The sequence below is a fragment of the Leuciscus leuciscus genome (assembly GCF_965113295.1).
Source record: "Leuciscus leuciscus genome assembly, chromosome: 14".
NCBI classification, from domain to species: domain Eukaryota; kingdom Metazoa; phylum Chordata; class Actinopteri; order Cypriniformes; family Leuciscidae; genus Leuciscus; species Leuciscus leuciscus.
The window spans coordinates 18,762,388-18,785,232 of NC_138738.1; the positions used below are offsets into that span (position 1 = coordinate 18,762,388).

Genomic DNA, 22,845 nt, shown 5'->3' on the forward strand with positions numbered 1-22,845 from the left:
GATCTAGCGCTGATATGTGTTTTTTATTAAGTGATCAAAGTGCTCCTTGCAGCTGCGATCAGTGGCGCGGATACAGTGTTTTCTCGTGTGGCTCGCGCACACGCCGCACTGTCTTCCTTTGGACGTGCGCTTCAATCCGTTGCGGATACTCTAACATAATGCACACAAATGTGTCCCTGCTTGATATACAACCTGATGAACATAATCGGTTTTGATAAAAAAAATAAAAAAAAAAATTAAAAAACCTTATTAAAAAAACACATATATATATTTACACATACGAGTGCGGGTTTGAACCCAGAACCTCTGATACGCTTGGCGAAAGTTCTACAACTGGACCATTAAGTAGGCGGATCTATTTATGTATTTCTCGAGCTGACATTATGTAGGCTACAGGATTCGTTGCACAGTTGATTTTTTTCCGTCTGATATAAATAGCAAAAAGTCATAGCTGAGACTATGTGCATGATTATGCTGTATTATTCTACTTGATAAAAACGTATTGCAGCGAGATTATGCGAGCAATAGAACTAGAACAGCTACGTCCGTGTGACTGTTATTCATGCGCAATTGAGCATCCACATCAAAGAGCAGGGCCTCGCACCCCACCTGCGACGGCGCTGCCTACAATATCACATCAGCAAGAGAGCCGTTTTCCGTGCACAACTGCAAATGTGATATTTATTTTATATAACAGTTAAATTAACAATAAATGAACATTGTGAGTTATTGAACGAATCAATTTAATGATTCAATGAACAATCACTTCTTTCCTGAATGAATCGTTTGAACAAATCGGTTGAATTAATGACTCCCTCAGCTCACTTATTAAGACACGTGACTTGCCGCCACCTACATGCAGTTTTAGTTTCACATTCAAAGTACCCTTTAATTAGAACGTTAAAATTAGAAATTAGTTCATATTTAAATATTGAATAAAAAACAACAACAACAATCTCATAGCTTTATTTATGCAATTGTAAATGCAGTGTAAATATATTAATGCCAGATCTGATGCCGCTTCTGTGTCACCTCTGCACTGCAAAGATGGATTTTGATTTAATGATTTAATTTGACTGTTAACAGTGGTATTATGTTATTATTCTAATCAAATTTAATTTGAATGTTAGAATTTGACATAAATGGTGATGCATACATCTACAAATATCCATATATAGGTGAAAATGCCCCTGGAAATAAATTTAAGGTGGCAAATATTACCCCTTAATAAAAAATAATAATTTCTGTCACTGTTGTGAACTGACCACTGCATAGAATATAAAAAATATGAATATCTTCTTCAGTCAGCTGTCAACAACAGGCCTAAACCAGCCATGGCACCCAGCACAAAAACACAATCAGTAAAATATTATCTAATGATTATCAACAAAACTTTGAAAATATCGAGACATATTTTGTCAATATTGCACACCCCTAATGCACAGTATTAATTTTGATTTCTTCGTGTCTTAAAAAGGTCTTAAAAAGCCTTAAATCTGACTTTACAAAGTGTGCAGAAACCCTGTTTAGATACATCAGTTTGTTCAAGAAGCCTACACATGGGTTATTTCATTTATACAACAGTTTGTTCAAGTATAGGCTACATTAGTTTCCTCGAGTAGGCTACGCAATGGTTTCCTCAAGTACATATTGGTTTGTTCAAGTATATATTTGTTTGTTCTACTAAATATTCGTTTAGACACATCGGTTTGCTCAAGTATTTATTGGTTTGTTCGAGTATATATATATTTTTCTTTTCCAAGTATACATTCACATTGTTTTGTTCAAGTATATTGGTTTCTTAAGTAGGCTATTGGTGTCTTCAAGTATTGGTTTGATCATTGGTTTGATTAGTTATTGTCATGATAGGTTGCAGGAAGACACAACGATGAAGAATCAGATTCAAAGCAGCCTTTAATGGTATCCACAGGTAACTTAACACAAAGGCAGGCAAGGAAACACAACCGTAGTGTTAACGAGACCGGACAATTCACAAATGAAACACAAGGCCTTAAATACAAGGAACAAACAAAGGGAACTAATTAGGACACAGAACAGAATGAACAGAATGACTAATCAAATACTAACCATAGAAACTAATAACGAACTCAGGCAGGAAGGAAAACAGCAATGACATAAACCAAACTCAAGCAGAGCATAACTGTGACAGTATGCCCCCTCCCGGTGTTGAAGGGCAGCACTAGCATAATCTAGCATAATAACTGACTGTTTTATTTTATTTATTTATTTTTAACAACCATGGAGAGGGCTGTCATGAACCTAATTTTTCTATTCTTTGAAAGAATTTATTCATGTCACACTTTTTATAATCCAACTAAGATCCACTTATAATGTTTGTCAAGATTTTTATTGAGCTGAATGATGACAGCACTGTTTTCTGCAGAGCTGCTTTACAGCTGAATGGAACTCATTACATAATTGATGAACTTTACACAATTACTGAACTGGATCAACTATGAACTGACTCCAGCTGAATAATGACACTACTGTCTTAGAGCTGAATCTTAGAGAATTGAAGTGTGTTTGCATTATTGATCCTTATCTTTTAGCACTGTAAAGCTGCTTTGAAACAATATTGTATGAAGTGCTGTATAAATAAAGATGATCGTCTTAACTTTAAATGTTTTTATTTGATTTCTGTACCTTTTTTGTATTAACAAGACATAGCTGCTTATACAAAGTAAGAGACCAATGACATATATATACACACAAATATTAAAGTACAAATAAAGGGTAGGAAAAAAAACTACTATATCTATACATCTACATATTTTGCTGTGTAAAATCATACTACTATTAAAACAAAGCAAATATGGCTGTGATGACTTCTTTCCTGTCTTGCAGTCTCTCATGTTTATTTGTTCATAGGGACAGTGCACATTGATAAACACAAAGGATCTTATATTAATACACACACACACAAAAGAGAGAGAGAGAAAAAAATCACATTCTAAAAAAAAACTAAAAAAACAAGTACATGATTCCATGCGAAAATCAGTCTAAACATATATAGTGCTTCATAAGAGGTAAGAAAAATAGCAACAGGAGAAAGCAAATAACTAAGAGCAATTATTACAAAGAAGAATGACTAAAATCTGAATATTAAGATACTAATGTTGACAGTGCTTAGTAAGTAAAATAACTTAAAAAAAAACAAAAAAACATATGTATCCATGTGAAAGATGTGTCCTATCTTTCTTTTTAATCTCCTTTTCATTTATTCAACTAGTTCCAGATTATTTTGGAATGAACTCTTGCTGGTTCAATTATCCCTATGCCTTAGCTTTTCTGAGTATCTTTACCACCTTGTTCCTTAACATAAAATGTTGGCTATCATGACTTAACTTTGATTTATTCGTTTTTAAAGCAAGATCCGTTCTTTCATCAGTTTTAAAATATCAGAATTTATCCAGTGGACAGTATGTTTTTTTTATTTTTATGACTAAATTTGCAACTAAAATCTTTAGTGTGCTCTAATACTTTGGAGAATATTAGTCTGTCTTAGTCTTCACTTCTGAAGTCATCTAGTTTATGTTTTGGGATGCCATAAGAATCATATTTCATTAATCAATCACACTGTTTAAGTAATTGTTTCAAATTTTCATAAAAACTACTATTTGAAGAGGGAGGACTATAAATTACAATTAATACAAAGGACATTTGTGGTGATAGAATAAGATTCAGGCCAATACATTCCAAATCCATACAATTTGACCAAGCGATTTCATTACACTGGATACCAGTTTTCACATAGATCATAACTCCACCCCCCTTAGAACCAACTCTATTTTTCTTATGCAGTTTAAAAGCAGGCACTTCTAATGCTGCTGACGGGGAGTATACATGAAGCCATGTCTCAGATAAACAAAGGACATCTAAATTAGAGTCCAGTAAAAGATATTTGTATAGCGCTTTTCACAATACATATTGTTTCAAAGCAGCTTCACAGAAAGTGCATTTCAGAAATGTACATAGAAAAATACAGTTAGTTAATCATGTATTTATTTAGGGCATAACATATCGCCAGCGTCGAGAGACATTTTTAAAACTAACGTTATACGAGAAAAATAAAATAAAAATATATACGAGCGCGGACTCGAACCCAGAACCTCTGACACGCTTGGTGAAAGTTCTACCACTGGACCATTAAGATATACGTTAGTTAAGTAGGCGGATCTATGTATGTATTCGGACAAATTCTCGAGCTGACTTTATGTAAAGGACTCGTTGCACAGTTGATTTTTTTCCCTTTGAAATAAATAGCAAAAAGTCATAGCTGAGACTATGTGCATGAATCATGATTATGCTGTATTATTCTACTTGATAAAAACGTATTGCAGCGAGATTATGCGTGCAATAGAACTAGAACAGCTACGTCCGTGTGACTGTTATTCATGCGCAATTGAGCATCCACATCAAAGAGCAGGGCCTCGCATTTCAAGTTCACACAGGGCCTCGCACCCCACCTGCGACGGCGCTGCCTACAATATCACATCAGCAAGAGTGCCGTTTTCCGTGCACAACTGCAAATGTGATATTTATTTTACATATAACAGTTAAATTAACAATAAATGAACATTGTGAGTTATTGAACGAATCAATTTAATATGTTAGACAAACGTCCGACTAAAATATTTTGGAAATCATTTCGGAAAGAAAATTTCAGCTAAATTTTGCTGAGCAACCGTAAATATGACTAGACCTTAACCTGTTAAAAGCTTGAAGCAGTCTTATGCACGAAATCTGTATCCGTACACTTTACACCCCCCAGCCTTATTTCAATCTCACCTGTTGAGTTCTTGTTCGCAGGAGAAGCCTCCACGGCACCCTGAGCTGTTCGGCGAGTCGAGGTCACTGTTGGCTCCACAGGAACTTGACCTGGCAGCGGAGGGCACATCATCTCTTGGAGGCGGTCGGAGCTCCACTCGACGCTGTACATCCCTCCATCTGGGCTCTGCTGGCTGCCGCTCTGCCTCTTCCCGGAAGCCTGACCTGTGAACACAGAGACATCATCAAAACAAACAAAATCACCAGAACAGAAACTACAAACCTCCAGATCATCCGTCTGAGTGGAAGCAGCTCCTCCGGATCTGGAGTGGCCTGAAGCTGCAATATTTCAGACATCACATAGTTAGTTATGTTTTGATAATAATCAATGATCAATGTCAGTGGTCAATTACAAATTGTTACAATTGTTACTCAAATTGAAAGGTTTATTTCACATGCAAGGAATCAAATACATGTGATCACTTAGCTGGGAAAATTGGCGGATCAAATCGGGTTAACGTTACCTTGCACAAGTTTCTGCACATTCATTTAGTCCATCATCATACCATAACAAACCATAAACAAATGAAAAACTAGAGCACTCACCTCCTCTTTCACCCATGTGAGCCATCAACGTCCTACTCCAACCTGCAATAGAAACAATACAAAATACAATACAAAAACAATAATACAATACAACCCTCCTCTGAAATACTACCAAAAAAAGTCAAATAATAAATAAATAAAACAAAAATAATCAAATTAAACACAAAATTAAATAAAACTACAAACTCCTAGTTTAACTCCCAAATAATAACAATTAACGTTAGATAAAAGCGTCCTCAGAAATAATATGAATATGAAAAAAAGGAAAATATATATCCTCCGATCTGCTCCTTCTAGAATATAACAGGTTTTCTCTCAGGAATTCTCCGAATAGCTTCAAAATCGCAAGATCTGCACAGAAATACTCGGCAAAAGTCAATCTGAATTTGCCTCGTCTCAATCAACAGACAGCGATGTTTGAGTGTATATTTTTGTCAGAATTAATATCATTTCACGCGTCGCTAATAGCAACTAAAATTCGAATCATAATCGCACGCACATCTGAATTCGGCATAAATTAATTTACTACGCAACCAATCGCAGCGTTCGGGAGGAATCACATGACCTCCAGTCAGCTGATCATCAAATCCTGCGTCCTGTAGCTCGGGTCATAGCGATGGTATTATAATCATTTAATCGTGATATTACTTGCAAAACACCCCGATGTACATGCGAAAATGTCATCAAAACAAATAAAACTATCCGGACATAAATACAAAAGATGGAGTATTTGCATGCTGATTTTTAAACATGTGGTGACTGTTTAAATATGAATATATTCAGTAAACACAAGACAAAAGCACCATCTTGCCTTTTTGAAATAACTTCTGAAAAGTCAAATCCATTTGAAGCTCATTTCACAATGTCAGTGCGAAACCATGGCGAGCAGAGAAAATGTGAATTAAATTTGTAGCTATGTGTCTGTAATGTATCATGTTCCAGTCCGTCCACAACTTTTGGCTTTGAATCTGTGGAAGAAGAAAATCAGTATCGTCAGATATTAACTTACAGGCATGTGTATCCGAAGCGATCTTCTTTTTATAGAATTTTTCTTCTCATCTTTCTTAGAATCCATTGCTGTGCTGCCCATTTCCCAAAATAAAGTTTTATTTTATTTATTTATTTTTTATCAATTGCTCCTTGTATAAGGGCAACAGAATAATAGGCTAATTATCAGTAATATTACAATTTCGATCTCTCGTTCGAAATGATACTGCGCTCATTTCTCTCCGTTTCTGAAAACAAACACTTGCACCCAGGTTGAAAAAAAAACCTTGCACGTGAGAGATCAGAAAAGGTGACGAGGATAAGATGCTCTCTCCGGTTCTCTGTGAAAGAATCAGTGCGCGCGACTCTCACTATCAAGCATGATGAAAACTGCGCCGCATCTACCTGTCAGTCAAATGACGTAGTGTGCAGGGGGCTGGGCTACAATGCACATTAGTTACTACGGTTACAAGCGCGGATGTTGCAGTGAGAAGAAAATCGGTTTATTTCAAAGGTAGGGAGAAAGTCTTGGCTATACAAAAAGGGTACTGAACATATTAGCAGGAAAAAAAAAATAGTGAGGCATTGTGTCCCTGTCACACTATTGGGTAAATTGTAATAATAGAACCTGCAATTAAAGTTGTGTAGCAAAATGCATGAAACAGCTAAATGTAGTGTATAGAATATTAAATAATTGTTTTGACGAACAGTTATTGAATTAATGCTGTATTACTGTAATAGGCCTAATTAATACATTGTAAAATAATAGTTGGCTAGCCTAATAATAACATTAAAAAATAATTAAAAAAATTAAAAAACATTACAACTTGCCTCAGTTAATTGTGATAGCTTGCCTGACCTGGATTTCATGAAAAATGTTCTTGTCCTGGGAACAAAACCTTTCAGTTAAAATGTACCTTCATGTGTGATAAAAAAACAACAACAACAACAACAACAACCATGCAGTCAAATACAAATATACTGTATGTCTAGATATTTATCATTATAGGCCTATATTATGGGGGTCTATATTATGGCCTATATCAGTGGTTCCCAAACTTTTTGAAAGCATGGCACCCCTTTGTAGTGTTTTTTTTTCCACGGCACCCTAACCCAATTAAACTAAACGAACATATGTGCATACATATATACAATTATATCCAGATGAGCAAACAACCAATGAAGCATAAACAGCAGCATGAATTTATTATGAATGCATTACAACAGACATAATATGAGGTGAAACAACCCCTTCAGATGAATCATCAGTCCATTAATAACTGGACACACGTCAACAGACTGATTTTAACCAATAAGGCTACTGTATGTGAGAATCATTGGAATAAAACAGATTTAAAGATACTTAACTCTTTAAATAATAATAAACAACTCCAAATATTTTTGCATATGTTGGTGTTTTGATATGATTTTAAAATATGCTGTAAACAGGGTTAGCCTATTATAGTTTTGCATTTTTTCATTAGTTTTTATTTTTATTTCGTTTTGACTTTTTGTTTTCAAATTCAGTTTAGTTTTAATTAGTTTTTAAAGTGGGTTTGCTAGTTTAGTTTATTTTTTATTTTTTGAAAATGCTTAGTTTTCGTTTAGTTTTTATTAGTTTTAGTGTTAGTTTTAGTCTTTTTTTTTGGTAATTTGGGTTATTTGTCAGGGGCAAGATTCAAAAAGACATAATGACATTACATTATTTAATATTTGAATCACAGCTTATATAGTGTTTTGACATCGACAACCACAACCAAAAAGTGAATTTTTACTACTACATGCAGTTTTAGTTTCACATTCAAAGTACCCTTTAATTAGAACGTTAAAATTAGAAATTAGTTCATATTTAAATATTGAATAAAAAACAACAACAACAATCTCATAGCTTTATTTATGCAATTGTAAATGCAGTGTAAATATATTAATGCCAGATCTGATGCCGCTTCTGTGTCACCTCTGCACTGCAAAGATGGATTTTGATTTAATGATTTAATTTGACTGTTAACAGTGGTATTATGTTATTATTCTAATCAAATTTAATTTGAATGTTAGAATTTGACATAAATGGTGATGCATACATCTACAAATATCCATATATAGGTGAAAATGCCCCTGGAAATAAATTTAAGGTGGCAAATATTACCCCTTAATAAAAAATAATAATTTCTGTCACTGTTGTGAACTGACCACTGCATAGAATATAAAAAATATGAATATCTTCTTCAGTCAGCTGTCAACAACAGGCCTAAACCAGCCATGGCACCCAGCACAAAAACACAATCAGTAAAATATTATCTAATGATTATCAACAAAACTTTGAAAATATCGAGACATATTTTGTCAATATTGCACACCCCTAATGCACAGTATTAATTTTGATTTCTTCGTGTCTTAAAAAGGTCTTAAAAAGCCTTAAATCTGACTTTACAAAGTGTGCAGAAACCCTGTTTAGATACATCAGTTTGTTCAAGAAGCCTACACATGGGTTATTTCATTTATACAACAGTTTGTTCAAGTATAGGCTACATTAGTTTCCTCGAGTAGGCTACGCAATGGTTTCCTCAAGTACATATTGGTTTGTTCAAGTATATATTTGTTTGTTCTACTAAATATTCGTTTAGACACATCGGTTTGCTCAAGTATTTATTGGTTTGTTCGAGTATATATATATTTTTCTTTTCCAAGTATACATTCACATTGTTTTGTTCAAGTATATTGGTTTCTTAAGTAGGCTATTGGTGTCTTCAAGTATTGGTTTGATCATTGGTTTGATTAGTTATTGTCATGATAGGTTGCAGGAAGACACAACGATGAAGAATCAGATTCAAAGCAGCCTTTAATGGTATCCACAGGTAACTTAACACAAAGGCAGGCAAGGAAACACAACCGTAGTGTTAACGAGACCGGACAATTCACAAATGAAACACAAGGCCTTAAATACAAGGAACAAACAAAGGGAACTAATTAGGACACAGAACAGAATGAACAGAATGACTAATCAAATACTAACCATAGAAACTAATAACGAACTCAGGCAGGAAGGAAAACAGCAATGACATAAACCAAACTCAAGCAGAGCATAACTGTGACAGTATGCCCCCTCCCGGTGTTGAAGGGCAGCACTAGCATAATCTAGCATAATAACTGACTGTTTTATTTTATTTATTTATTTTTAACAACCATGGAGAGGGCTGTCATGAACCTAATTTTTCTATTCTTTGAAAGAATTTATTCATGTCACACTTTTTATAATCCAACTAAGATCCACTTATAATGTTTGTCAAGATTTTTATTGAGCTGAATGATGACAGCACTGTTTTCTGCAGAGCTGCTTTACAGCTGAATGGAACTCATTACATAATTGATGAACTTTACACAATTACTGAACTGGATCAACTATGAACTGACTCCAGCTGAATAATGACACTACTGTCTTAGAGCTGAATCTTAGAGAATTGAAGTGTGTTTGCATTATTGATCCTTATCTTTTAGCACTGTAAAGCTGCTTTGAAACAATATTGTATGAAGTGCTGTATAAATAAAGATGATCGTCTTAACTTTAAATGTTTTTATTTGATTTCTGTACCTTTTTTGTATTAACAAGACATAGCTGCTTATACAAAGTAAGAGACCAATGACATATATATACACACAAATATTAAAGTACAAATAAAGGGTAGGAAAAAAAACTACTATATCTATACATCTACATATTTTGCTGTGTAAAATCATACTACTATTAAAACAAAGCAAATATGGCTGTGATGACTTCTTTCCTGTCTTGCAGTCTCTCATGTTTATTTGTTCATAGGGACAGTGCACATTGATAAACACAAAGGATCTTATATTAATACACACACACACAAAAGAGAGAGAGAGAAAAAAATCACATTCTAAAAAAAAACTAAAAAAACAAGTACATGATTCCATGCGAAAATCAGTCTAAACATATATAGTGCTTCATAAGAGGTAAGAAAAATAGCAACAGGAGAAAGCAAATAACTAAGAGCAATTATTACAAAGAAGAATGACTAAAATCTGAATATTAAGATACTAATGTTGACAGTGCTTAGTAAGTAAAATAACTTAAAACTAAAAAAAAAAACATATGTATCCATGTGAAAGATGTGTCCTATCTTTCTTTTTAATCTCCTTTTCATTTATTCAACTAGTTCCAGATTATTTTGGAATGAACTCTTGCTGGTTCAATTATCCCTATGCCTTAGCTTTTCTGAGTATCTTTACCACCTTGTTCCTTAACATAAAATGTTGGCTATCATGACTTAACTTTGATTTATTCGTTTTTAAAGCAAGATCCGTTCTTTCATCAGTTTTAAAATATCAGAATTTATCCAGTGGACAGTATGTTTTTTTTATTTTTATGACTAAATTTGCAACTAAAATCTTTAGTGTGCTCTAATACTTTGGAGAATATTAGTCTGTCTTAGTCTTCACTTCTGAAGTCATCTAGTTTATGTTTTGAGATGCCATAAGAATCATATTTCATTAATCAATCACACTGTTTAAGTAATTGTTTCAAATTTTCATAAAAACTACTATTTGAAGAGGGAGGACTATAAATTACAATTAATACAAAGGACATTTGTGGTGATCGAATAAGATTCAGGCCAATACATTCCAAATCCATACAATTTGACCAAGCGATTTCATTACACTGGATACCAGTTTTCACATAGATCATAACTCCACCCCCCTTAGAACCAACTCTATTTTTCTTATGCAGTTTAAAAGCAGGCACTTCTAATGCTGCTGACGGGGAGTATACATGAAGCCATGTCTCAGATAAACAAAGGACATCTAAATTAGAGTCCAGTAAAAGATATTTGTATAGCGCTTTTCACAATACATATTGTTTCAAAGCAGCTTCACAGAAAGTGCATTTCAGAAATGTACATAGAAAAATACAGTTAGTTAATCATGTATTTATTTAGGGCATAACATATCGCCAGCGTCGAGTCGTCTCTTCACGGGCGTCGAGTCGTCTCTTCACGGGCGTCGAGTCGTCTCTTCACGGGCGTCGAGTCGTCTCTTCACGGGCGTCGCGTCGTCTCTTCACGGGCGTCGCGTCGTCTCTTCACGGGCGTCGAGTCGTCTCTTCACGGGCGTCGCGTCGTCTCTTCACGGGCGTCGCGTCGTCTCTTCACGGGCGTCGCGTCGTCTCTTCACGGGCGTCGAGTCGTCTCTTCACGGGCGTCGCGTCGTCTCTTCACGGGCGTCGCGTCGTCTCTTCACGGGCGTCGAGTCGTCTCTTCACGGGCTTCGAGTCGTCTCTTCACGGGCGCCGAGTCGTCTCTTCACGGGCGTCGAGTCGTCTCTTCACGGGCGTCGAGTCGTCTCTTCACGGGCGTCGCGTCATTTCTTCACGGGCGTCGCGTCGTCTCTTCACGGGCATCGAGTCGTCTCTTCACGGGCGTCGCGTCGTCTCTTCACGGGCGTCGCGTCGTCTCTTCACGGGTGTTGGGGCATCTGAAGTTTCCATGAGAGGCTGGATACAAACTGGAGCTGACGAACTCTATTTACCTCGGGACTAACGTCCCGAGATAACAACAGAAAAGTAGATGGGAAATAATTAGCATAGCTGCTGTTCATAATATTAATGCATTCGATCTGATTCAACTGTAGTATAAAAGGCAAGTATTATGTGAATGCTTAGCTAAAGAGATGCGTCTTTAATCTAGTTTTAAAATCATCAGAACAGAAACTACAAACCTCCAGATCATCCATCTGAGTGGAAGCAGCTCCTCTGGATCTGGAGTGGCCTGAGGCTGGAATATTTCAGACATCACATAGTTAGTTATGTTTTGATAATAATCAATGATCAATGTCAGTGGTCAATTACAAATTGTTACAATAGTTACTCATAATCGAATTCATAATCGCGTCGCTATATCAACTAAAATTCAAATCATCATCGCACGCACATCTGAAGTCGGCATCAATTAATCTACTTGTACTTGCAAAACACCCCGATGTACATGCGAAAATGTCATCATTCAAAACAAATAAAACTATCCGGACATAAATACAAAAGATGGAGTATTTGCATGCTGATGATGACTATAGTGACGTTTAAAGCCCGACACGCGCGCTGTGACTCAGATAAACAAAGAACATCTAAATTAGAGTCCAGTGAAAGATGATGAATTTATTTTCAAATGATCACCTAAGAGACCCTTTGGCTTACCTTTATTCCCTGTCCGAAAGATCCTCCATGTTGAGTGACTCTGAGCTAAAGAACTCCACCAAGGTCAGCAACTTGACGGCTGGGTGATCTGGCTCAGGCTCTGGGTCCAGATCTGCTGGAGGGACGAAAGGCTCCACAACATCCACAGCACTACTGTGACAACAGCAGCCGAAGTGTTGTTTCATAGCCTTCCACACTCTCATGAGGAAAGAACGAATTCCTTTCCTCTTCCGACGTTCTGTAGGTTTTTCTGAAATCACACAATTGAAAAGACATCTATTAGAAACATCTCTGACCTCAAATTAAACAGTGACACAATGACACTTATATTTACTGTTCAATTATTATCTGTAATGTTACAAATCAAGTAATGCAAATATATTATACGACGGCCCTGCTTCTGCTTAATGCCTGGATAAATGCCCCAAAGTCTTATTTCACAATATTAAGCATTGACATCCAGTAAACATCCTTTTAAACATGTTTTTTCTCAGTTATACAAATGTTCAGGGAACATTCTGTTTTATAATTTTGCAAACATTATGGGATGGTTACTTTTGAATGTTCTGTCAATGTTCTGAAAAATATGTTAGACAAACGTCCGACTAAAATATTTTGGAAATCATTTCGGAAAGAAAATTTCAGCTAAATTTTGCTGAGCAACGGTAAATATGACTAGACCTTAACCTGTTAAAAGCTTGAAGCAGTCTTATGCACGAAATCTGTGTCCGTACACTTTACACCCCCCAGCCTTATTTCAATCTCACCTGTTGAGTTCTTGTTCGCAGGAGAAGCCTCCACGGCACCCTGAGCTGTTCGGCGAGTCGAGGTCACTGTTGGCTCCACAGGAACTTGACCTGGCAGCGGAGGGCACATCATCTCTTGGAGGCGGTCGGAGCTCCACTCGACGCTGTACGTCCCTCCATCTGGGCTCTCCTGGCTGCCGCTCTGCCCGTAAGCCTGACCTGTGAACACAGAGACAGAAAACTCAGAAGGCAGAGGAGCGAAATCATCAGAACAGAAACTACAAACCTCCAGATCATCCATCTGGGTGGAAGCAGCTCCTCCGGATCTGGAGCGGCCTGAAGCTGCAATATTTCAGACATCACATAATTAGTTATGTTTTGATAATAATCAATGATCAATGTCAGTGGTCAATTACAAATTGTTACAATTGTTACTCAAATCGAAAGGTTTATTTCACATGCAAGGAATCAAATACATGTGATCACTTAGCTGGGAAAATTGGCGGATCAAATCGGGTTAACGTTACCTCGCACAAGTTTCTGCACATTCATTTAGTCCATCATCATACCATAAGTGGGGACGTTCTGGGAACATCACATTTCCAAATAAAACATGGTCCCCTAAACGTTACGATAACGTCCTGAATGAGCCGTCGCATAGACTGTGCGAACTGTGCAACCGCCAAGGGGCAACATTCTGATCTGAAAAATGAAGCCTACCCGGAAGTGCGAAAAACTGCAATACATCGAAAATCCGCTAGGGGAAGGTCCCAAAAGGGAGCAAATGTCCATAGCCCCCATGTTAAAATGTCCGTTTTCACAGCATAAAATCATGTTTTTACAGGTTGGTCCCATGGACTTTTATTGGATTTTTCGATAGGTTCCGAGTGCCTGACAACGGCGAGGGTAGTGAATTTTTTTCTAACTCGTTAGTTTAGATAGTATTTAGATATAAAATGTATGACAATAAGGGCGTGGTTAACTTTGATTGACAGCTTGATTGACAGCTGAAAGGCAGAATGACAACATAAGAAGCGCCATTTTTTAATACAGTTGACATATAATACTACTGTTTCTGTATCATGAAATGTAGTTTTAAGAGTTTTTCAGGCGAGAATGTAGTTGTTTAAAGCTCAAATCTGTGGTTTATTTATAAAGATTTATGAAAATTGTATCCAGTTGTGAGATCCAGCGATGACCGGGCGCTCGGCGCGATGTACCCCGCCTGGAGCAGCCTTTCATCGGCTAGACGTTTTGAGGTTTGCCGCTGACTCTGGCGTCTCTGTAGTGGTTAAACATGAGATATAATTCGTCTTGTCTATATCTAACGGGCGATTTTTGGTCTCGTGGGCAATCGTTTTGGCTGAGGGGAAGTTTCATAACTTTATAAGCTATATTTAACTTGTACCGTTGTATGGTTAGACTAGATCGAGCGCATGACTTTTTATGTTTGACTGAATTGTTTGCTTTATTTGTATAGCTTATTGTAACTTTACCTTTTACTTATACTTTTATAATAGCTAATATTGATAAAACTGAAATTTAACAAAAAGAGACTGGGTTGAGTTTTGTCATTTTAAATTTTAATACAACGAAGATGATCTGTAATGTTGTTTACTGCAACATCTGTTGTTTAGTACAAATGCACATATTGCCTGGACCATATTAAAATGTTTAATATTTTTATATTATATTTAAAACGAAAAGAGGCAGGTTTGTGTTTTATATTTCGTTTTGTTATAAATAGGCAAACGTTATGTGCAGTGAATATAATCAATACGCGTTGCCTGAACCACATTTGTGTGGCTATAATGTTTAAGATTTCTTTAAATGAAAACGAAAAGAGTTAGTATGGTGTTTTATAACATATTTCGTTGCCTAAAATATACACAGAGATAACCGGAGTAGCAGAGCGAGCTGAGTGACGCGCGCTGCGTCAGAAGGTGGGCGGGGTTAGGGTTTCCCAAGATTTTCCAAGATGGCGCCGCCCATACCCCCCATAAACGGCTTCAAACCCGTTCTTCAGAAAGTCTATGGGTGACGTCACAGACGCTTTGTCCATATTTTTTACAGTCTATGGCAACCGCACAGGGCCTCGCGCCACTAGGGGGCCTCGCAATCCTGCTGTTTTTTTTTCTTTTCTTTTTTTCACTTTTTAAAACATCTCGCTGCACGAATGTAACAATTCTACAAATAAATAAAACATCTCCAGTTAACTGGCCAGTTAACTATTTTTTAAATAAGAGACGATCTAGCGCTGATATGTGTTTTTTATCAAGTGATCAAAGTGCTCCTTGCAGCTGCGATCAGTGGCGCGGATACAGTGTTTTCTCGTGTGGCTCGCGCACACGCCGCACTGTCTTCCTTTGGACGCGCGCTTCAATCCGTTGCGGATACTCTAACATAATGCACACAAATGTGTCCCTGCTTGATATACAACCTGATGAACATAATCGGTTTTGATAAAAAAACATTTTTAAAACTAACGTTATACGAGAAAAATAAAATAAAAATATATACGAGCGCGGACTCGAACCCAGAACCTCTGACACGCTTGGTGAAAGTTCTACCACTGGACCATTAAGATATACGTTAGTTAAGTAGGCGGATCTATGTATGTATTCGGACAAATTCTCGAGCTGACTTTATGTAAAGGACTCGTTGCACAGTTGATTTTTTTCCCTTTGAAATAAATAGCAAAAAGTCATAGCTGAGACTATGTGCATGAATCATGATTATGCTGTATTATTCTACTTGATAAAAACGTATTGCAGCGAGATTATGCGTGCAATAGAACTAGAACAGCTACGTCCGTGTGACTGTTATTCATGCGCAATTGAGCATCCACATCAAAGAGCAGGGCCTCGCATTTCAAGTTCACACAGGGCCTCGCACCCCACCTGCGACGGCGCTGCCTACAATATCACATCAGCAAGAGTGCCGTTTTCCGTGCACAACTGCAAATGTGATATTTATTTTACATATAACAGTTAAATTAACAATAAATGAACATTGTGAGTTATTGAACGAATCAATTTAATATGTTAGACAAACGTCCGACTAAAATATTTTGGAAATCATTTCGGAAAGAAAATTTCAGCTAAATTTTGCTGAGCAACCGTAAATATGACTAGACCTTAACCTGTTAAAAGCTTGAAGCAGTCTTATGCACGAAATCTGTATCCGTACACTTTACACCCCCCAGCCTTATTTCAATCTCACCTGTTGAGTTCTTGTTCGCAGGAGAAGCCTCCACGGCACCCTGAGCTGTTCGGCGAGTCGAGGTCACTGTTGGCTCCACAGGAACTTGACCTGGCAGCGGAGGGCACATCATCTCTTGGAGGCGGTCGGAGCTCCACTCGACGCTGTACATCCCTCCATCTGGGCTCTGCTGGCTGCCGCTCTGCCTCTTCCCGGAAGCCTGACCTGTGAACACAGAGACATCATCAAAACAAACAAAATCACCAGAACAGAAACTACAAACCTCCAGATCATCCGTCTGAGTGGAAGCAGCTCCTCCGGATCTGGAGTGGCCTGAAGCTGCAATATTTCAGACATCACATAGTTAGTTATGTTTTGATAATAATCAATGATCAATGTCAGTGGTCAATTACAAATTGTTACAATTGTTACTCAAATTGAAAGGTTTATTTCACATGCAAGGAATCAAATACATGTGATCACTTAGCTGGGAAAATTGGCGGATCAAATCGGGTTAACGTTACCTTGCACAAGTTTCTGCACATTCATTTAGTCCATCATCATACCATAACAAACCATAAACAAATGAAAAACTAGAGCACTCACCTCCTCTTTCACCCATGTGAGCCATCAACGTCCTACTCCAACCTGCAATAGAAACAATACAAAATACAATACAAAAACAATAATACAATACAACCCTCCTCTGAAATACTACCAAAAAAAGTCAAATAATAAATAAAACAAAAATAATCAAATTAAACACAAAATTAAATAAAACTACAAACTCCTAGTTTAACTCCCAAATAATAACAATTAACGTTAGATAAAAGCGTCCTCAGAAATAATATGAATATGAAAAAAAGGAAAATATATATCCTCCGATCTGCTCCTTCTAGAATATAACAGGTTTTCTCTCAGGAATTCTCCGAATAGCTTCAAAATCGCAAGATCTGCACAGAAATACTCGGCAAAAGTCAATCTGAATTTGCCTCGTCTCAATCAACAGACAGCGATGTTTGAGTGTATAACGCGTCGCTAATAGCAACTAAAATTCGAATCATAATCGCACGCACATCTGAATTCGGCATAAATTAATTTACTACGCAACCAATCGCAGCGTTCGGGAGGAATCACATGACCTCCAGTCAGCTGATCATCAAATCCTGCGTCCTGTAGCTCGGGTCATAGCGATGGTATTATAATCATTTAATCGTGATATTACTTGCAAAACACCCCGATGTACATGCGAAAATGTCATCAAAACAAATAAAACTATCCGGACATAAATACAAAAGATGGAGTATTTGCATGCTGATTTTTAAACATGTGGTGACTGTTTAAATATGAATATATTCAGTAAACACAAGACAAAAGCACTATCTTGCCTTTTTGAAATAGCTTCTGAAAAGTCAAATCCATTTGAAGCTCATTTCACAATGTCAGTGCGAAACCATGGCGAGCAGAGAAAATGTGAATTAAATTTGTAGCTATGTGTCGACTCTGTATCATGTTCCAGTCCGTCCACAACTTTTGGCTTTGAATCTGTGGAAGAAGAAAATCAGTATCGTCAGATATTAACTTACAGGCATGTGTATCCGAAGCGATCTTCTTTTTATAGAATTTTTCTTCTCATCTTTCTTAGAATCCATTGCTGTGCTGCCCATTTCCCAAAATAAAGTTTTATTTTATTTTTTTATTTTTTTATCAATTGCTCCTTGTATAAGGGCAACAGAATAATAGGCTAATTATCAGTAATATTACAATTTCGATCTCTCGTTCGAAATGATACTGCGCTCATTTCTCTCCGTTTCTGAAAACAAACACTTGCACCCAGGTTGAAAAAAAAACCTTGCACGTGAGAGATCAGAAAAGGTGACGAGGATAAGATGCTCTCTCCGGTTCTCTGTGAAAGAATCAGTGCGCGCGACTCTCACTATCAAGCATGATGAAAACTGCGCCGCATCTACCTGTCAGTCAAATGACGTAGTGTGCAGGGGGCTGGGCTACAATGCACATTAGTTACTACGGTTACAAGCGCGGATGTTGCAGTGAGAAGAAAATCGGTTTATTTCAAAGGTAGGGAGAAAGTCTTGGCTATACAAAAAGGGTACTGAACATATTAGCAGGAAAAAAAAAATAGTGAGGCATTGTGTCCCTGTCACACTATTGGGTAAATTGTAATAATAGAACCTGCAATTAAAGTTGTGTAGCAAAATGCATGAAACAGCTAAATGTAGTGTATAGAATATTAAATAATTGTTTTGACGAACAGTTATTGAATTAATGCTGTATTACTGTAATAGGCCTAATTAATACATTGTAAAATAATAGTTGGCTAGCCTAATAATAACATTAAAAAATAATAAAAAAAATTAAAAAACATTACAACTTGCCTCAGTTAATTGTGATAGCTTGCCTGACCTGGATTTCATGAAAAATGTTCTTGTCCTGGGAACAAAACCTTTCAGTTAAAATGTACCTTCATGTGTGATAAAAAACAACAACAACAACAACAACCATGCAGTCAAATACAAATATACTGTATGTCTAGATATTTATCATTATAGGCCTATATTATGGGGGTCTATATTATGGCCTATATTATGCTCCAGCACCTGCCCTTTTGCCCCTTGGTGCCCAAAGTGCCCTTTTGTCAAGGCAAAATTTCCTCTCCTTTTTTTTTTTTTTAATTAAAGGCCCTTTTGTGGATGCCTGCCCAATCTAACTATTAGTAAAATTAATGAATAATAATTTAGCCGTAAATAAAAAGACCCACATGATGACCTTTCACCTTACGAACTCATCCGGGACGATTCCTCACGCTGCACGCGCATTTTTTAATTTCGCGCGGCTACGCGCACTACCAGAGGATATCTTCAACTCTGCGGCTGCTGGTAAGTGGTGTTTCATTCTCAGCGAAGTGCTTTTGATGTTTGTTTACTTATTATTATTATTTTACAAGAACGACGTGAAGAGAGCATGCAGACAGAGATGTTGTTTATATTGCTGTGTGTAGGCTGTAGAAGTAACGTATGTCATCAAGTAGGGGCGTGTCCAGGAGCTCAGGGGCTCCGGTTTGAGACTTCAATGATGAAGTAACATGGAGAACTTAAAGGGTCATGGGGTACCAGCTTATCACAGGGACAGTTGCCATGTACATATACAGTTTCAACATGAAAACAATCAGTTGGCCTGCTGATTTCTTGACTCAAATTAAGCCATAGAACAGGGGTCTTTAACCAAAGCAATGCCATATTACTGACATTGGACAGTCATTAAAATGATCATTATTGATGTACAGAGAAATATGCATTATACATTTTAATTTGACAAAATACTTTGTACTTTTTACTTGATTTGCAATCCAATAATAAATTGATTGTTGAAGGCCCCTGCCATGGAATATTAAAATGGATGTCACCTGATTGTTTCTGGTGCCCTTAAAGATAAGAAAGCCTTTCTCAGTGATCTTAGAAGAGTTTGAGTCCTTCATAAAGTCCTCTAACACCCACATCAGTGCTACCTCTGAACAGATAGCCACACACTTACTTATCTAAATGGGGACATTCCATAGACTTCCATTGTTTTTATACTTTCTGCATTTTCTGAATTTACAAATAAAATTAAATAGGTAAACACACTCAATAAACATTGCTTACTCTATGTAACATTGCAAGCCCGATGATAAAGAGGAGAGGCAGAGAAGATCAAATAAGTTATTTAATTTAAATAAACTCAGGTAATCCAATAGCACCGAGACAGCATAAATACATACAAGAAAATGAAACTAAGGGGTCACTCCAGGGGTTTTCAAGGTGTGGGATGTGCCTCCCTTGGGGGGCAAACCATGTCATGGGAGGTGTGCAAAATGGTCAAAATTTGTATTTAATTAAAGTAGTCCCTTAACCCACACTGTCCCGTTGGCGTGCTATTTATATTTTCAATTGATCAACTTAGACCATTAGAAAGCTGAAAACCCTTAAGATCTATGACTTCTGAAGTTTGTTTTTCAATAAATACATTACAGCAGCGGGAATCATAGTTTAAAAAGCGAAAAGAAGCAGGGAAGAGAAACTTTCTAGGGGTTTACCGGTTTAAATGATCTGATCCCAAACAGAGGAACGGATCTGTTTGTGTTCAGATCATTTAAACCAGTAAACTCCTGGAAAGTTTTCTGTCCAAGAGTCCAGTAAGCTTACCCCAGCTTGTGGAAAATCTACTTGATCAGCTTTGATTCATTATGTGGCTTTGTGTTACATAACGGTGTTATTATGGTGGTTGTCAGTATGTTTAAGGTTCAAAACAGACTTTAGTAGCAACATGGGCCGTGGCCTTGCTAATTCAGCAGAATGGTTGTTTAAAATGCCCTTTTTTACTTAAATTACAGTTTCAAATTGTCAAATTTACAGGTTGTTCTGTAAATATGTTTACAATAATACTGTATTTTAACAGAACCATTCTGGCAACTATTATTTGTTCTTATAAATTGTGAGAGGAGCCTCAGCTGCCAAGATAGACTCTCTGAAGACCACCACCTCCTGAATGAGGAGAGAAAACTAGCAAGACAGAGATAACTTATAAATCATAAAGACAAATAAAAATTGGTACAGACCTGCAGTTCTTGGGAAAATATTTTTAATACCACAACAGTGTATCGCTTAGTTTACATGCTATTGCATCACTTCATTCTTCATATAGATATTCCTGCATATAGATTATAGTTATGCATCATATAAATCAGCTATGAAAAAACAAAACAATAAAATCATATTTCTTTAGACAAGGATGCAGAAATATCCTGAAAAGGGTGCAAAGATGCAACCCCTTGGGTGGGGGTGGTAGTCAGAAGAACAAATTTATTTAGTAATTTCAAGATTTCAAGATTCCACTGCCTTGTTGTGAGAAACACATTCTACACGGGATTTCAAAGAATCATAACATTCTAAAACAAATGGCATAATAAAAGCATGTGTCATTTAAACTTTATAGTTGAGTTGCAGAGTAACCAGATTTAGACCCTATTTCAGGCCCTATTTTTGTTTGTGGGAAGTGATTTTATTCTCTCCACTAGATGGCACAACTACACTGAATTTGGAAGATTAACCAAATATCAGCACTTCTTCAGCACTAAATCTGAATATCTACAATCATCAAGTTCCCTAGATCTGATATCAGAACTATCAACAGTTAAAATCTTGCAAAAGGAATCAGTGCAGACAGCAATGTACAATCCTTAAAATTCAGAGTCCTTCCAGTACAATGTACAAGACGTGCAGCTATTTTGTTTGTAATGAAGTCTGATTTTGGCATCAAGTATTCAAACAAAAGGGGCTATGGTGTGTCTAAAACATCAATACACTGTAAAAAAAAAATTTTCAATTTAGTTATTTCAACTTATTTTTGTGAGTAGAGATAACTAGATTGTCCAGACAACAAGAAATTTTAAGTTTTCTTGTCCTCAACTAGACTTAAAGTTGAATGAACAACTTAAATTGTTAGTTTAACTCAAAAAAAACCATGCAAAAAGATAACAAAAAATAATGAGTTAAGTCAACAAAAGATTTTTTTACAGTGTATGGTTCTGTTGAATGTTTTCAAGAATACCATCTAAATGGATTAAATGTAATTGCTCAGTATTATTGCAGCCTTAATTCAACAAAATTCAGGATATTGAAATTGTAAGCAGATATTTTGCAATTACTTGTTTTTGGCTCATGATGTTTGCATACAATATGACTTACTAAAGTGATTTAAACTGTAAGATAAAAAAATCTGGACAAAATGGAAAAGGTACCAGTAATTTTCTGCCAGGACATTATGAGTTAATTTTACTGACATTTTCTTTAACCCTAAAACATGACAAAATGCGTAAAACATAATTCAAAATATGGGTGAAACACGTGAAAAATCTAGTTCCTTCATATTACAGTAACACAGTGCACTGGGACCAATTTTTATGTAATTTTCATAAAGTTTAGATAACAAATTACATTTATGAGAAGCTGATAGTAAGGAAAATTCAGGCAAATTCATTTCGTATTGCAGTGTAGTAAAAGTTGTTAGTCCCCTCTCAAATGTTCATGCTATAATATCTTATTATATAATATATTTGTCAGAGGCTAAAGCAATGCCTCATGTTATTGTCATGTTATTATCCTCCTTAGAAAGAGGCGATCAATTCTGCATAAGCAAATGCAGGATGAGGTTAGGAGGTACAACAGACCGTTTTAGACCTGAAAAGTCTCAGTGCATGAACAACAATCCTATGGCTTTAGCTTCATGTTACTAGCACATAAATGGAGCATT

The 22,845-nt window shown here is 36.5% G+C and overlaps 2 protein-coding genes across 6 annotated transcripts in view; both read right to left on the reverse strand.

Moving 5' to 3' along the window:
• LOC309514078 (uncharacterized protein) overlaps nt 1–5,685 on the reverse strand; it is a 30,049-nt gene extending 24,364 nt beyond the window's left edge. For all 3 annotated transcript variants that reach the window (XR_014211596.1, XM_082190213.1, XM_082190214.1), the window contains exons 1-2: nt 5,395–5,685; nt 4,810–5,127 (exon numbers count right to left, since the gene is read on the reverse strand). Coding sequence is in view for 2 of the 3 variants with exons in the window: in XM_082190213.1 (XP_082046339.1) it covers nt 4,810–5,127; nt 5,395–5,419 (343 nt within the window). In the remaining variant the exon portion in view is untranslated. The remainder of the gene's footprint in view (nt 1–4,809; nt 5,128–5,394) is intronic.
• A 6,090-nt stretch (nt 5,686–11,775) lies between these two features.
• On the reverse strand, nt 11,776–17,230 carry LOC309514086 (uncharacterized protein). Of its 3 annotated transcripts, XR_014211597.1 has the most exons (6): nt 17,143–17,230; nt 16,558–16,875; nt 13,357–13,677; nt 12,590–12,839; nt 12,115–12,170; nt 11,899–11,932 (listed from the first exon to the last, which is right to left on the reverse strand). XR_014211597.1 is itself a non-coding variant. In XM_082190225.1 (5 exons), exons 1-5 carry the CDS (start codon nt 17,165–17,167, stop codon nt 11,832–11,834), a joined length of 927 nt encoding a protein of 308 aa, XP_082046351.1. In that variant the 5' UTR covers nt 17,168–17,230; the 3' UTR covers nt 11,776–11,831. The 3 variants fall into 3 exon arrangements, 2 of the variants coding, with proteins under 2 accessions (XP_082046351.1, XP_082046352.1); XM_082190225.1 differs by lacking the exons at nt 11,899–11,932; nt 12,115–12,170 and adding an exon at nt 11,776–11,890 and having other exon boundaries at nt 12,636–12,839; XM_082190226.1 differs by having other exon boundaries at nt 11,897–12,170.
• Between the last annotated feature and the right edge of the window lie 5,615 nt (nt 17,231–22,845).

Coding starts and splice junctions, on each gene's coding strand:
- LOC309514086 (XM_082190225.1), bottom strand. CDS start 17,167: ATGGCTCACATGGGTGAAAGAGGAG. Junction 12,840..13,356: donor TGCGAACAAGAACTCAACAG/GTGAGATTGAAA, acceptor GTGTGATTTCAG/AAAAACCTACAGAACGTCGG. Junction 11,891..12,635: donor GACCTTGGTGGAGTTCTTTA/GCTCAGAGTCAC, acceptor GTTTGTATCCAG/CCTCTCATGGAAACTTCAGA.